Source organism: Hemitrygon akajei, chromosome 9, assembly GCF_048418815.1.
Source record: "Hemitrygon akajei chromosome 9, sHemAka1.3, whole genome shotgun sequence".
Taxonomy (NCBI): Eukaryota; Metazoa; Chordata; class Chondrichthyes; order Myliobatiformes; family Dasyatidae; genus Hemitrygon; species Hemitrygon akajei.
This window is the reverse complement of record NC_133132.1, coordinates 107,368,380-107,382,743: the sequence shown is the minus strand read 5'-3', so window position 1 is coordinate 107,382,743 and position 14,364 is coordinate 107,368,380. Positions and strand designations below refer to the sequence as shown.

The 14,364-nt window shown below is 42.0% G+C and overlaps 1 protein-coding gene across 1 annotated transcript in view; it reads left to right on the top strand.

Annotated features, from left to right (window-relative positions):
• The window catches only part of LOC140733433 (CUB and sushi domain-containing protein 1-like), a 2,013,313-nt gene that overhangs the window by 1,271,791 nt on the left and 727,158 nt on the right, over positions 1-14,364 (top strand). Inside the window, exon 6 of the mRNA XM_073056756.1 lies at positions 8,645-8,757. Coding sequence (XP_072912857.1) covers positions 8,645-8,757 — 113 coding nt within the window. The remainder of the gene's footprint in view (positions 1-8,644; positions 8,758-14,364) is intronic.

Sequence of the window (14,364 nt, the reverse complement as noted above, 5' to 3'; positions counted from 1 at the left end):
CAGCCATGATTGACAGGTGGAGCAAATTTGAGGGGTGAGTGGCTTAATTTTGTTCTACAGTATGTCTTATGCTACCTTAAAAGACTTTTGTCAACTGCATTTTGGAAGTTACATTGTGGAAGCCCCGTTCCAAGTCACTGATAAGGGAAGTGGTGAACTTAGACCTGATCCTTTGAGGAAACCCATTGTGTACTGCCAACCAGTCATTTAAATCCCTGCATCATATCATTTCGACAATTTTCTCTCCATGTTGTCACTGTTCCTGGTTTTTACTAAGCTTCAATCTTGATGACAGTTCTCTGAATGGAGCATTTTACCAAATGCGTTTTGAAAGTGTTTGTGAACGACCCACCTCATTTCTTTTAGTTTCTTCTAAAGATTCTATCAGGTAAAATCTCTGAGTTACTGAAGGGCACATGGAGTAAGGTACCTCAAGTACATTCAGTGGCCTCTTTATTCGATACACCTGCTTGTAAATGCAGCTAAGCATGAGGCAACAACTCAATGCATAAAAGCATGCAGACATGGTCAAGAGGTTCAGTTTTTCAGATCAAACATCAGAATAGGGAAGAAATGTGACCTAAGTGACTTTGTCATGGAATGATTGTTAGTTCCAGATGGGGTGTTTTGAGTACTTCAGAAACTACTGATCTCCTGGGTTTTTTCATGCACAACGGTCTCTAGAGATTACAGAGAATTGTGCAAAATCAAACAAAAAAAAACATCCAGTGAGCAGCAGTTCTGTGGGTGAAAACACCTTGTTAATGAGAGAGATCAAAAGAGAATGGGAAGGCTGGTTCGAGCTGACAGGAAGGCAGCAGTAACTCAAATAACCATGCGTTACAACAGTGATGTTCAGAAAACTATCGTTAAAAGCACAACATGTTGAACCTTGAAGTGGATGGGCCAGAGCAGCATTAAGCCACAAACATACACTCAGTGTCCACTTTGTTAGGTACAGGAAGACCTAATAAAATTCCCAATGAGCGGAATGTTCTTTTGATTGGGTTGCTTAGGTCACACTAAAATTAAGTCTGCAACCTATCTACGAACTTGTTGCATGGACAGTTTTGGTGAGAGTGAATTGGACAAGTTCTGTTGAAACTGCTTCAACCGTCTGGAGCCAAGGAGGCAGCCTGTACTGGGGTTGGAGGCTGTAGGTATGAGGGGTTGGGAGGGTGAGAAAGTAGCTTGTATTGTGATGTTCTCTGTTGTGTGCTGTGTGGAACATTGTCAGCATGTTACGTTGGTGCCAGAAAGTGTGGCGATACTTGTGGGCTGTCCCCAGCACCTCCTTAGGCTGAGTTAGTTGTTAACGCAAACAATGCATTTCACTGTCTGTTTCAGTATTCACATGATAAATAAATCTGAATCTAATTGTATGTAACAGCTGCATGAGATTTTCATTTCTGAGCAACAACACAAATGACCTCTGGTAACCCTCTTCCTTCCCATTTTCCTATGGCCCACTCTCTCTCTCCCTTTAAATTCCTTCTGCAGCCATATTTATCTCTTCCATTTATCACCTCCCAGTCTCTCTCTTCAACCCCCACCCGCTCCCTCAGCTGATCTCATCTATCAGGTGCCAGCTTGTGTTCCATTTCCTCCCCCTCCCCTTCTTATTCTGGTTTCTTGTCCCTTTTTTTTCCAGTCCTGATGTAGGGTCTCAGCCTGAAATGTTGACCGTTTCTTCCCTCCCATCAAATGCTGAGTTCCTCCAACATTTTGTGTGTGTTATACAGATGAAAGTTGTGCACCTCTTTGTTATGAAAGCACATGTTATTTCCTCCTCACGGGCATGGCCTTAACACTACCCTACTCTTAGAGTTTGGTTCAAGTGGGGAGAGGGAACTGAATTACAAGCTGGCAGCTAATAGATGAGAACATAAGAAATGGAAGCAGGTGTAGGCCATCTGGCCCGTCGAGCTTGCTCCACCATTCAATAAAATGATGGCTGAGCAGGTGATGGAGCAAGTAGGGGTTGAAGAGATAAACTGCGTAATAAGGGGCATCTATGGCCACAGGCTCTGCTATTAATGACCTTTCAGGTCATCTACTGCATCCAGTGCTCCCAATGTGGCCTCTTCTGTATTGGTAAGACCCAGCATAAATTGTGTGACTGCTTTGTTGAGCACCTGCACTCTGTCTACAACAAGCAGGATTTTAACCAACCATTCCAACCACTTTAATTCCTATCCCTATGCCCATTCTGACATATTGGTCCATGACCTCCTCTATTGCCACAATGAGGCAACTCTCAAGTTAGAGAAGCAACACCTCATATTCTGTCTGGGTAGCCTCCAACTTGATGGCATGCACACCGATTTCTCAAACTTCAGGTAATTTCTTCTTCCTTCTTCCCTTTTTTTCCAATCCCCACTCTGGCTCTCTTCTTATTGGTCTCTTCTCTTTGCCTGCCTAACACCTCATTCTTCACTTTCTCCCACGGTTCCTCTTCACTCATTGCATCCTTTCTTCTTCAGCCCTTTACCTTTTCCACCTATCACTTCCCAACTTCTCACTTTATCCCTCATTTCTTCACCCACCTAGTTTCCCCTTCACTTCTCTCACCTATCACCTTCTATTTTCTACTCCTTTCCCACCCCACCTCACCTACTTATTCTGGCTTATTTGCCCTTTCCTTTCACTCCTGATGAAGGCTCGTGGGCCAAAGCATCGACTGTTTACTCCTTCCCATAGATGCTGTCTGAACTGCTGAGTTCCTCCAGAAGTTTGCTTGTGTGACTCTGCATTGATTTGTGTGTTAAAGCCATCCAGCTTAGTCCCTTTCTTCTTCAAATATACTCAGGCAAATACCAGAATTAAAGTATAGTCTTATTTTTTAATGGTAGATGGACAATATAATGGAAGCATTAATGATTGTTTTCAAGATAATTAGAGATCATGTTGGCATTCTCTTGGCAGTACAGGAATGTTGCTTCTCATAATGCAAGCATGTGAATAGTTCAATCTCCTTGGCTTGCTCCTCAGAGATTAGCTTTATTTGTCACATGTACAAGGAAGTATGTACATTTGTCATAAGTGCATGAAATACACAGTGAAATGTGTTGTTTGCTTCATATCCAATCTGCCGACTCCAACATAACTTGCTCACAAGTACGTGAAGGAAAGCAACATTGTGATTCATTGTTCTGTGTCTCCTAGATCTCCATACTGTGCATTTTGTGTAGTCAACTTTTCACAGATTGGTACTTTGAGCAAGTGCCCAGTCTCTGGGGGATAGACTTGGCAGGACATGAGTTTGAGACCAAACTTCAACTCATCTGGTAACTGGCTCATTTTTTATCACATCTACTGAGTTACAGAGAAAAACTTGTCTTGCATACTCTTCATACAGATCAACTTATTACAACAATGCATGAAAAGTACAAGGTAAAACAACAACAATATCCAGAATAAAGTGTTAGTTACAGTGCAGATAGACAATAAGCAACATGATACTAACAAGGTAGAATGTGAGATCAAGAGTTGACATTATTGTACTGGGGGATGGTACAATAGACTTTTAACAAAGGGTCCCTGAGACTGGAAGTGCAAGCTCTCAGGCCCATTGGGAGTGGGTATAAGAGAGAATGTCCAGGATGGGTAAGGTCTTCGATTACGCTGGCTATTTAAAACCATAAGACTTTGGAGCAGAATTAAGCCATTCAGCATATGAGTCAACTCTGCCATTTCATAATGGTTGAATTATTATTCCTCTCAACACTATTCTGCTCTTTCCCAACCTTTGATGCCCTTTGTTATCAAAAAGCTTTCAACATCTGCTTTAAATTTACTAAATGACATTTGGAGATGCATAATATGATTAGGAACAGTCAGCATGGTTTTGTCAAAGGCAACTCATGCCTTACTAGCCTAATTGAATTTTTTTGAGGATGTGACTAAACACACTGGTGAAATTAAAGCACTGGATGTAGTGTATATGGATTTCAGCAAGGCATTTGATAAGATACCCCATGCAAGACTTATTGAGAAAGTGAGGAGGAATAGGATCCAAGGGACCTTGCTTTGTGGATCCAGAACTGGCTTGACCACAAAAAGCAAAGAGTGGTTGTAGATGGGTGTTATTCTGCATGGAGTTTGGTGACCAGTGTTGTGCTTCAGGGATCTGTTCTGGGACCCCCTTCTCTTCATGATTTTCATAAATGACCTGGATGAGGAAGTGGAGGGATAGGTTGGCAAATTTGCTGATGACACAAAGCTTGGGGGTGTTGTGGATAGTGTGGAGAGCTGTCAGAGGTTACAGTGGGACATTGATAGGATGCAAAACTGGGCTGAGAAGTGGCAGATGGTATTCAACCCAGATAAGTGTGAGGTGGTTCATTTTGGTAGGTCAAATATGATGGTAGAATATAGTATTAATGGTAAGACTCTTGGCAGTGTGGAGGATCGGGGGATCTTGGGGTCCGAGTCCACAGGACACTCAAAGCTACTGCGCGGGTTGATTGTGTAGATAAGAGGGCATACGGTGCATTGGCCTTCATGATCCTTGGAATTGAGTTCAAGAGCCGAGAAGTAATGTTACAGCTATATAGGACCCTGTTCAGACTCCACTTGAGGTACTTCGCTCAGATCTGGTCACCTCACTACAGGATGGATGTGGAAACTATAGAAAGGGTGCAGAGGAGATTTATGACTGGATTGGGGAGCATGCCTCACGAGAAAAGGTTGAGTGAACTTGGCCTTTTCTCCTTGGAGTGACGGAGGATGAGAGGTGACCTGATAGAGGTGCACAAGATGATCGTCGTCGTGGCTATCCCTCGGGGTTGAGGATGATGGTCTTTGTTCTGTTGATCTATCTATGGGCTCTCAAGTGCCTTTCATATCCAATCTTGGCTTGAAAGTCATTCCACATTCAGGACGGATGGTTCCAGATGGCAGATCGGGCTTTCGTTGTTGCTGCCTCTCTTTCCATTTTCTTCTTTTTTCTTCTAATTCTCCACATCTGTTGGCTTCGCAAGTTGCTGTTCCTTCTCAGATGATGGCTTGCCAGAGTTTCCTGTCCTTGGCATTGGTTTTCCAATTGCTGATATCGATGTTACATTTCTTCATGTTGGCTTTTAAGACATCTTTGAATCTCTTCTGGTGTCTGCCTCTTTTAGATTTTCCTTCTTTAAGCTGGGAGTAGAAGATTTGTTTCAGCAGACGTTCGTCTTTCATCCGAACAACATGACCGCTCCATCTTAGTTGGTTCTTGATGACGTAGGCTTCAATACTTGTTGTTTTTCTTCATTTAGCATGCTGATGTTGGTTCTTCTATCTACACAGCTGATTGTTAAGATGTTTTGAAGACAGCATTGATGGAACTTTTCAAGTGCCTTTAGATGTCGTGGATATGTTGTCCAGGTTTCTGATGCATACTGGAGCATTGGGATTACCACTGCTTTGTACACTAATATTTTGGTGTCTGTTCGGATGTCGCAATCATGAAAGACTATTGTTTGGAGATGTCCAAAAGCTGTTCCAGCACATTTAAGATGAAGTTGGATCTCGTCATTAAGGTTGACATTGCAGGAGAGGTGACTTCCAAGATACGGAAAGTGGTCCACGTTTTCCAGGGTTATTTCACCAAGTTGAATTGATGGTTCTATTCGATTTGTCTCAGTTGGTGATGGTTGGTAGATGATCTGAGTTTTCTTGGAATTGATGGTAAGTCCAAGTTTTGGCATTGATCATGTGGATAGTCAAGAGGCTTTTTTTCCCAGGGCTGAAATGGCTAACACAAGAGGGCACAGTTTTAAGGTGATTGGAAGTAGGTACAGAGGAGATGTCAGAGTTAAGTTTTTTTACACAGAGTGTGATGAGTGCATGGAATGAGCTGCCAGCAACAGTGGTGGAGATGGATACAATAGGGTCTAAGAGACTCCTGGATAGGTACATTAAGCTTAGAAAAATAGAGGGTTATGGGTAACCCTAGGTAATTTCTAAAGCAAGGGCATGTTCAGCACAGCACTGTTGGCCAAAGTGCCTGTATTGTGCTGTAGGTTTTCTATATTTGTATGACTTGGCCTCTCTAACCATCAGTAAACATAAATTCCGTAGATTCACCACTCTCTGGCTAAAGTAATTCCTTATCATCTCTGTTCTGAAGAGACATCCTTCAGTTCTGAGGTTGTGGTCTTTGGTTACAGACTCCCAAGCTGTTGGAAACATCCTCTCACATCCATTCTTTCTCAGCGTTTCAGTATTGGATAGGTTTCAAAGAGATCACTCTTCATTGTTCAACCTCCAGTAAATACTAGCCCAGAGCCTCCTTATATATTAACCTTGTCATTTCTGGGAAAATTCTTGTGAATTCCTCTGCAATGATGGCATTTCCTTTTTTAGATAACAGGCTCTAACCTGCTCACAATACTGTAAGTACTGACTGACTAAAGCACTATAAAGCTTCAGTAGCAAGAAGTACAGACACAGTCTGTGGAGGGAAGGTTGCAGTGTCTTGCAGTCACTGGCAGACTGTTACCATACCAAGCTGTGATGCATCCGATAAGGATGCTTTCTATGTTTCAACAATAACAATTGGTGTGTTTCAACAGGAACATGCTGAATTTCCTTAGCCTTCTGGGGAAGTATAGGCACCCATTCACTCCCTTGACTGTGGCACCTATGTGGGTAGACCAGAAAGCTATTGATGATGTTTACACCTGGGAGATTGAATCTCTCGCCCATGGTCACCTCAGCACCATGGATGCAAATGATCATAGTTTATTGCAGGGTTCTTGTGCTCCTTTCTGTTCTACAGAGGTTTACTGGGGCCATTGATGATTTGAATCCAGTCAAGTACATTTGCTTCTGAGGTTTGACAGGAACTGTGGTTCAGACCACACTCTCTGTACCGCAGAGATCCTCTAGCAAACTGTAGCCCTTAAGATTCTGTTATCACTTTTGTCAAATGTGCCTTTGTACTTTTAAACATTTCTTCCCAAAGTTATAGAACAGAAGTAAGCTGTTCTCTGTCATTACATAAATGTTATGTGACACCAAGCATGATCCAGGGAGGTGCAGGAACTTTGTGAATCAGGGAACGTCTGTGGAGGGCATGGACATTCAACATTTTGGCTCAAGACACTTCACCTGGACTGAAAGACAGACAGGAGATAACACCATAGGACAGAGCAGCAGAAGTCATCCATTTGGTCCATCAAGTCTGCACCACTATTCCATTAAAACTGATTTATTATCCTTCTCAGCCCCATGTGCCTGCCTTCTCCCTGCAACCTTTGACAACCTTACTAATCAAGAGCTTATTAACTTCCACTTTAATTACCTTGGCCTCAATAGCCATCTGTATCAATGAATTCCACAGATTCATCATTCTCTGGTTAAAGAAATTTCTCCTCATCTCCATTCTAAGGGAATGTTCTTTTATTCTGAGGCTGTGCTCTCTGGTACTAGACTCCCCCACCATAGGAAGCATCCTCTGCACCTCCACACTAGATAGACTTTTTAGTCACAAACAAGAGAAAATCTGCGGATACTGGAAATCCAAGCATCACACGCAAAATGCTGGAGGAACTCAGTAGGCCAGGCAGCATCTATGGAAAGATCACAGTTGACATTTTGGACTGATCCTGCTGAAGGGTCTCAGCCCGAAACGTCGACTGTACTCTTTTCCATAGATACTGCCTGGCCAGCTGAGTTCCTCCAGTATTTTGTGTGTGTTGCTGACCCTTCAGTATTTGGTAGGTTTCAAGGAGATCCATTCTTATTCTTCTGAGTAACTTTCCAACACTCCTCATGCATTAAACTTGTCATTCTCAGGATGATTCTCATGAACTCCCTCTGGACTTTTTCCAATTCCTGCACATCCTTTCTTAAACATGGGGCTCAGAACTGCTCACAGTACTCCAAATGCTGCAGAGATGGTCAATATAAAGAGATGGGGGAAGGACTGGAGGAAAAGTTGGTGGGAGAACGGGTAGGTGGGAGCATGGGTATCATGTAAGAAGTTTGCTCCAGTGCTTCACCCCCTTCCCTTAAACTGACTACTTCAAGTTCAAGTTTATTGTCATCTGACCGTACCTCTATACAACCAAACAAAATAATGTTCCCCTGAACTAGAGTGCAGCCACAAGGCACATATCACACACAGTATAAAAGAAAATATTACCAAAATTAAGTTAATAAAGTATCATTCATAATGCACGTAGTGCACAGTGCAGATAAACAGTAAATATCTTGTCATCCTGGTGCTGAGACTTCAGTGGAAGAAGGGTATATTCATTAGTTTCACAGGCTGAGGGAAAAAGCTGCTACCCAGTTTGTCATTATAGTTGTGATGTTCCTGTATCTCCTTCCTATTGGTAGTAGGTCAAAGAGATTGTGGGATGGGTGGTAGAGATCCTCAACAATCCTTCAGGCCCTCTGTATACAACACATCTGATAATTATCACAAATAGGACAGCCCTTCTTTCTTTCCAGTCCAGATAAAGGACCCGAAATGACTACCTTCCACTCCCCTCCACAGCTGCTGTCTGATCGAATGATTCCCTCCAGCAGTTTAGTGTGATGCTACAAATTCCTGTATCTGCAGTCTCCCATGACTTTATGCAGTTCTGTTGGAAGACCAGTCTTCCTTTCTTCCAAGTGTTGTGCTAATGTGAGATCTTTCCCTTTCTTTCAGGTTGACAGGTTTCAATCTGCCATCACCGGTCATCAGCAGCAAGAATTGGCTGCGGTTACATTTCACCTCAGACAGCAACCACCAGCGGAGAGGCTTTAGTGCACAGTATCAAGGTGAGTGGTTCTCCAAATGCAGCCTGGGTAATCCACAACCCAATTATTCAAACATCCCTGTAGATGGGAATCTCCGAACAAGAATCAGAATCAGAATCAGGTTTGATATCTCTGGCACACAGTGTGTCATGAAATATGTTGTTTTGGGGCAGCAGGACATTGCAATACATAATTTAAAAAATCTATAAATTATAATTATATATATATATATATATTACTAAGTAGTGCAAAAAGAGAGGGGAAAATATATTGAGGTAGTGTAGAATGTTCATTGTCCATCAGATGGTGGTGGGGAAGAAGCTGTTCCTAAAACATTGAGTGACTGTTTCACTGGATCCTTTACCACACTGATTCCCACACTCCCTTGAAACTCTTTTGGTAAATTGCTTTATATTTGTATCAGGTACTGAGGTACAGTGAAGAGCTTGTCTTGCATTCTGGTCATGCAGATCAATTCTTCACAGCAGTGCATTGAGGTAGTACAAGGGAAGATGATGAGAGAGTGCCCAGTAAATTGTAAAAGTTACAGAGAAAGTGCAGTGCATGCAGGTAATCAGGTACGTACACACACACTCACTCTCACCCTCACCCCTTCTCTGCCCTTCCTCTCCCACTGAAGATTGATGTATTCTTCAGAGAGACATTGTGGGCAAGGATCACCACTTAAGGCTTTGGAAAATCAGTTAATTGGTTTATTATTGTCACACGAATGCGCCAAGTTGCAGTGAGAAAACTTGTATACTGTTCATCAAATCATTATTAAAGAACACTGAGAAGGTACAAGGTAAAGCAATGACAGGATGCAATATAAAGTGTCACAGCTACTGAGGAACTGCAGTGCAGGCAGATAATAAGGTGCAAGGTCAGGTAGATTGTGAGTTTAAGCCTCCAGTTTATCTCTAGAGAGACTCAATGGTGCCACAGTCCACATTGTTAAAGTTCACGGAGTCACATAGCAGAGAAAATGGTCCTTTGGCTCACCTAGTCCATGCCAAACTATTAATCTGCCCAGTCCCATTGACCTGCACATGGACAATAACCCTCCACATTGTTTACATCCATCTACCTATCCAATTTTTTTCTTAAACGTTGAAATCAAACACACAACCACTGTTTTCACTGGCAGGTCGTTCCACACTCACACTACTTTCTGAATAACGATCTCCATATGCTCTCTTTAAACAATTCACCTTTCACTCTTAACCCATGACCTCTAGTCTCTCCCAACCTCAATGGAAAAAGTCAGTTCTACTCTGTCTTCCATGCTTCCATGAATTTAACCAATGTTACTGAAAACTATTATATCACAGTGTAGCATCTACAAAATAAAGTAAATTATAAGTGTGTTGGAGTACTAATGAGAGGAACAGAACATTTCCCTGCAGAAGAAGTAAACAGAGTCAGCTAAATATTAAAATATATCATTGACATGGCAAGGAAGAAGCCAGAAAGAGTTCTGGTGAAAGTTCATGATCTGAATACACCCAGATTAAGCACTGTTGTTGCTCAAAGAAAAGCCACAGGGCCAGTCAAAACGGGGCTGTGAGGATCACTGAGAGTTGAATTCAAGATTCCTAACCTGGAATAAAGGAGATTACAAGGTGGTTTTCCAGTTCACTCAGAAGTTAAAAGAATGGAGAACATAATTTTTACATCAGTTTCATTAGATCAGCACTGTAGGTAAACATGAGGGGGCAATATATTCAAACAGAAAAATGTTCAACGCTTCATGTTTCTGGTCAATTAACCTTCTATGAAGTCACATGAAATCTTAAATCTATCTAGAGTGATTAAAGCATAGAATTATACAGAAATAGGCCCTATAGCCCAAATCATCTATACTGACGATAGTGCCCACCAAGCTTGTCTTTTTGCTCACATTTGTCACATATCCTTCTACATCAGGGGTTCCCCAGCCTGGGGTCTATGGACCCATTCTTGACTGCTATTGGTCCATGGCAAAAAAGGTTGAGAACCCTTGTTATAAATTCTCATCTTGGCTGTAAACATCAACTGAAGATCGGGACACTTCATCAGGACTTAGGTACGTGTACAGGAAAGGTTCAGAGGGATATAGACCAAACACAGGCAAATGGGACTGGTTCAAACAGATAAGTTTGTCAGCATGGATGAGTTGAATAATGAAGGGTGTTAGCACAAAATGTCTGCTGTTTATCTTTTCCATATGCTGCCTGACCTGCTGAGTTCCTCCAGTATTTTGTGTGTTGCTGAGGATTTCCATATTCTGCAGAATGTTTATGATCCTTCTGATCAAAGTACACATCCAAACATTTTTAAATGTGGTACTGTATTTGTACCTGCTTTATCACTTCCTACTGCAGCTAGCTCCATATATGAACCACCGTCTGCATGAACAAATCTCCCCTCACGTCTCTCTTATTTTTCGCCCCCTCAACTTTAACGTACACTCTCAATTTTTAGTTCCTCTTGCCGAGGAACAAGACTGGGTGCATTCACCCTACCATAATCTTACACACCTCAAAAAGATGGTATGAGGAATCATGATTTTAAGGTGATTGGAGGAAAGTATCGGGGGGGGGGGGTATATCGGAGGTAATTTTTTTTACACAGTGTGGTGTGTGCGTGTGGAATACCCTGCTGGGGTGGTGGTAGATTCAGATATGTTAGAGACATTTAAGAAACTCTTCAATAGGAACATGGATGAAAGAAATGAAATGGATTGCTTTTTGGGAGGGAAAAGCCAGCCAATGGTACAGTGGCATGAACGCCGGACTTTGAAGCAAATGTTCCCGAGTTTGAATCCAGCCAGCTCCTTGCACGCTTCCCATGCAGGGTTGAGAATCAAGTGAGCAACTTGACCTCATAAAAAACAGTCAAATGTCACAGGAACGGCAAAAATGGCGCCCACTGTGCCACAAGACACGATAAAACAACAAAGTGGGAGGGAAGATTTAAACTGACCTTAGAGTAGGTTAAAAGGTTGGCACAATATTGTGGGCCAAATGAGTTGTACAGTGCTGTTATGTTCTATATGTAACCCCTTCACCAGACGCGTATGAAAACTTGGCTCATTGCTGGCCCCGGTAAATAGGACTCAGCAGTGAGAAAGCCACCTTTTATTAGCAATAGGTGGGGTTGATAGGACTTGCAATTCAACCAAACAGGACTGTTGTGATGTTCTGGTTAAAGAAACTTCGATTTGAGTGAATGCTGTGTAAATACTGCCCATACACAATTCACAGTCGACAAGAGATAACAAATCGCGCATTGCATAAAGTTATAAAGAAAGTATATTTACAAATTTCAGCTTTATCGAACAATTAGTAGGGAAAAAGGTAAGGGGAAAAATAAAAGAGCCTATTCCAATTAAACAAGTCTACATATGCACATCAGTGGAGCTCATCTTAAAGTCCGCTTTTACTCACACTCTGGACCTGGTACCATCTTCCGAGCTTTGCTTGAAATCAATGTTGAACAAACTGGCACTCCCTCTGAAGTATTGGCCCTTCCTCCTTGGAGCCATTTGTCTGCACAAAGCATCTTGTGCAACGGGATCGCTCCTTCCCACAGCATTCTCGGCCATCTTCCCTCCTGTCCTCTCTGCAGCTTCCATCTAAAGGACCCCCGATCCAGACTACTGCCCTTCAGAAAACTCTTCACCACAATTCTGATTGGCTGACTCACAGTCCTAAGTTGGACAACATGTGTCCTATCTTAGCCAAAGCAAAAACACACTTTCCAGCATGGCACACTGCTTTTACAGAAAACGGCTAATATAAGCTACCTCCAGCATAGCAGTAGAAATCTTAACCAGGGCGTCACATATATTTTATGTTTTAATCCGTTGCTGGTGGAATGAGAGTTCTAAAAGGACAGAGGGGTATTAATGAGAAACATTCATTATTTGCTTCATTCCAAGACAATTGCCTCAAAGAATTTTGATGACACGGTTGCATTAATGAGATGAAATTGATGAGGTCGTTACCAGAGTACAGAAGTCCCGTCTACAAAACAGTTTTCCCTGGAAGAGATGACCACACACTGTCCAACAGAAAGACTTTTTATGTTGTTAGGCACAGAAGAAAGATGGGCAGAATGGAGAGAAATCATTTGTGGTATGACCTGGCAATTTATCAATTAGTACATCTCTTGTAGGCAACTTTACTGTTCAGTGAAGGAAAAAGCATTATATCAGGGTGGATTTATAATTACCGGCAACCCGGGAAATGCTTTGCATCAACAGATGAAAGGGGAAGTGTAATATTATCTGGCATTTATGTTTATAAGTACTGACACTTCTGCAGTTTGTCACTCTTGTTCTGAAGCCAATGCAAAATTATTGGCTCAGCTTGCTTCATTGGTGGTGGTATCAATGTTTTTATGTGTTCTATTAGAGGAATTGGAAATGGTTTATTATTATCATGTGTACCAAGATATCGTGATAAGCTTTTCTTGCATACTGTTCACAGTGATCCTATTTAAGAAGTCCTGATGTAGGGTATCAACAGCAGTGGGAATTGAACAGCAATCGGTAATCACTGGTGCAGTAATGGCATTACACTAACTGCAATGCGACTATGCCACCCCCTATGATCACCACAGAAGCCAAATCAGAAGACTATCCTAAAACATTTTATTCACATGCTCACAAACAAATCCTGATGAAGTGTCTCAGCCCAAGATTTTGACTGTTTCTTCCCCTCCATTGATGCTGCCTGACTAACTTACTCCAGTATTTTACATAGAACATAGAAAATTACAGCACAGTGCAAGCCCTTCAGCCTACTATATAATGCCAAACTTTTAACCTACTCTCAGATCAATCTAATCCTTTCATCTTACTAATCCCCATTTTTCCATCTTCCATGTGCCCTCCCAAGAGTTTCTTAAATGTCCCTAATTTGTCTACCTCTAGCACACCACCCTTGACAGTGCATTACAGACATCCACCACTCTCTGTGTTGAAAGAAACCTTTGGCATCCTTCCTTTGCTTTCCTCCAATCACCTTAAAATAATGTCCTGTCATATTCACTATTTCCGCCCTGGGAAAAGAGTTCCTGGCTATCTACTCAGTCTTTGTCTCCTATCAGCTTATCACAGAGGTTCTGGAAAACTTGAGCAGTACAGATACTTTTCTGCAGAATCTCTTGTATCTAACTTATTAACAAGGTGGATTGTGCAGTCAAGAGTGTATCTTATTGTAATAGGGAACCATTTAGTAGTTTTATTGCAATGTGATAGAATCTGTCCTTGAGTATGGTGGTATGTATTTCAGGCTTTTATATTTTCTGTCCAGTGGAAGAGGGGAAAAGAATGAATGTCCGGGATGGGTGGATTCTTGGATCATCTTGGCTGCTTTACCAAGGCAACGATGGAGAGGAGTCTAGTTCCTGTGATGTGCTGAGCTGCATCCACAATTCTTTGTAGTTTCTTGTGGTTGTATGCAGAGCTGTTGTCTTACAAAGCCGTAGTGCATCTAGATAGGATGCTTCCTGTGGTGCACCAATAAAAACTATTGAGGGTTAACAGGGACGTGCCAAATTGCTTTAACCTCCTGAGGAAGTGGAGGATGTGGACACCACAGAAGGCCTGTGATATTACTGCCCAGGTCCCTCACCATTTCA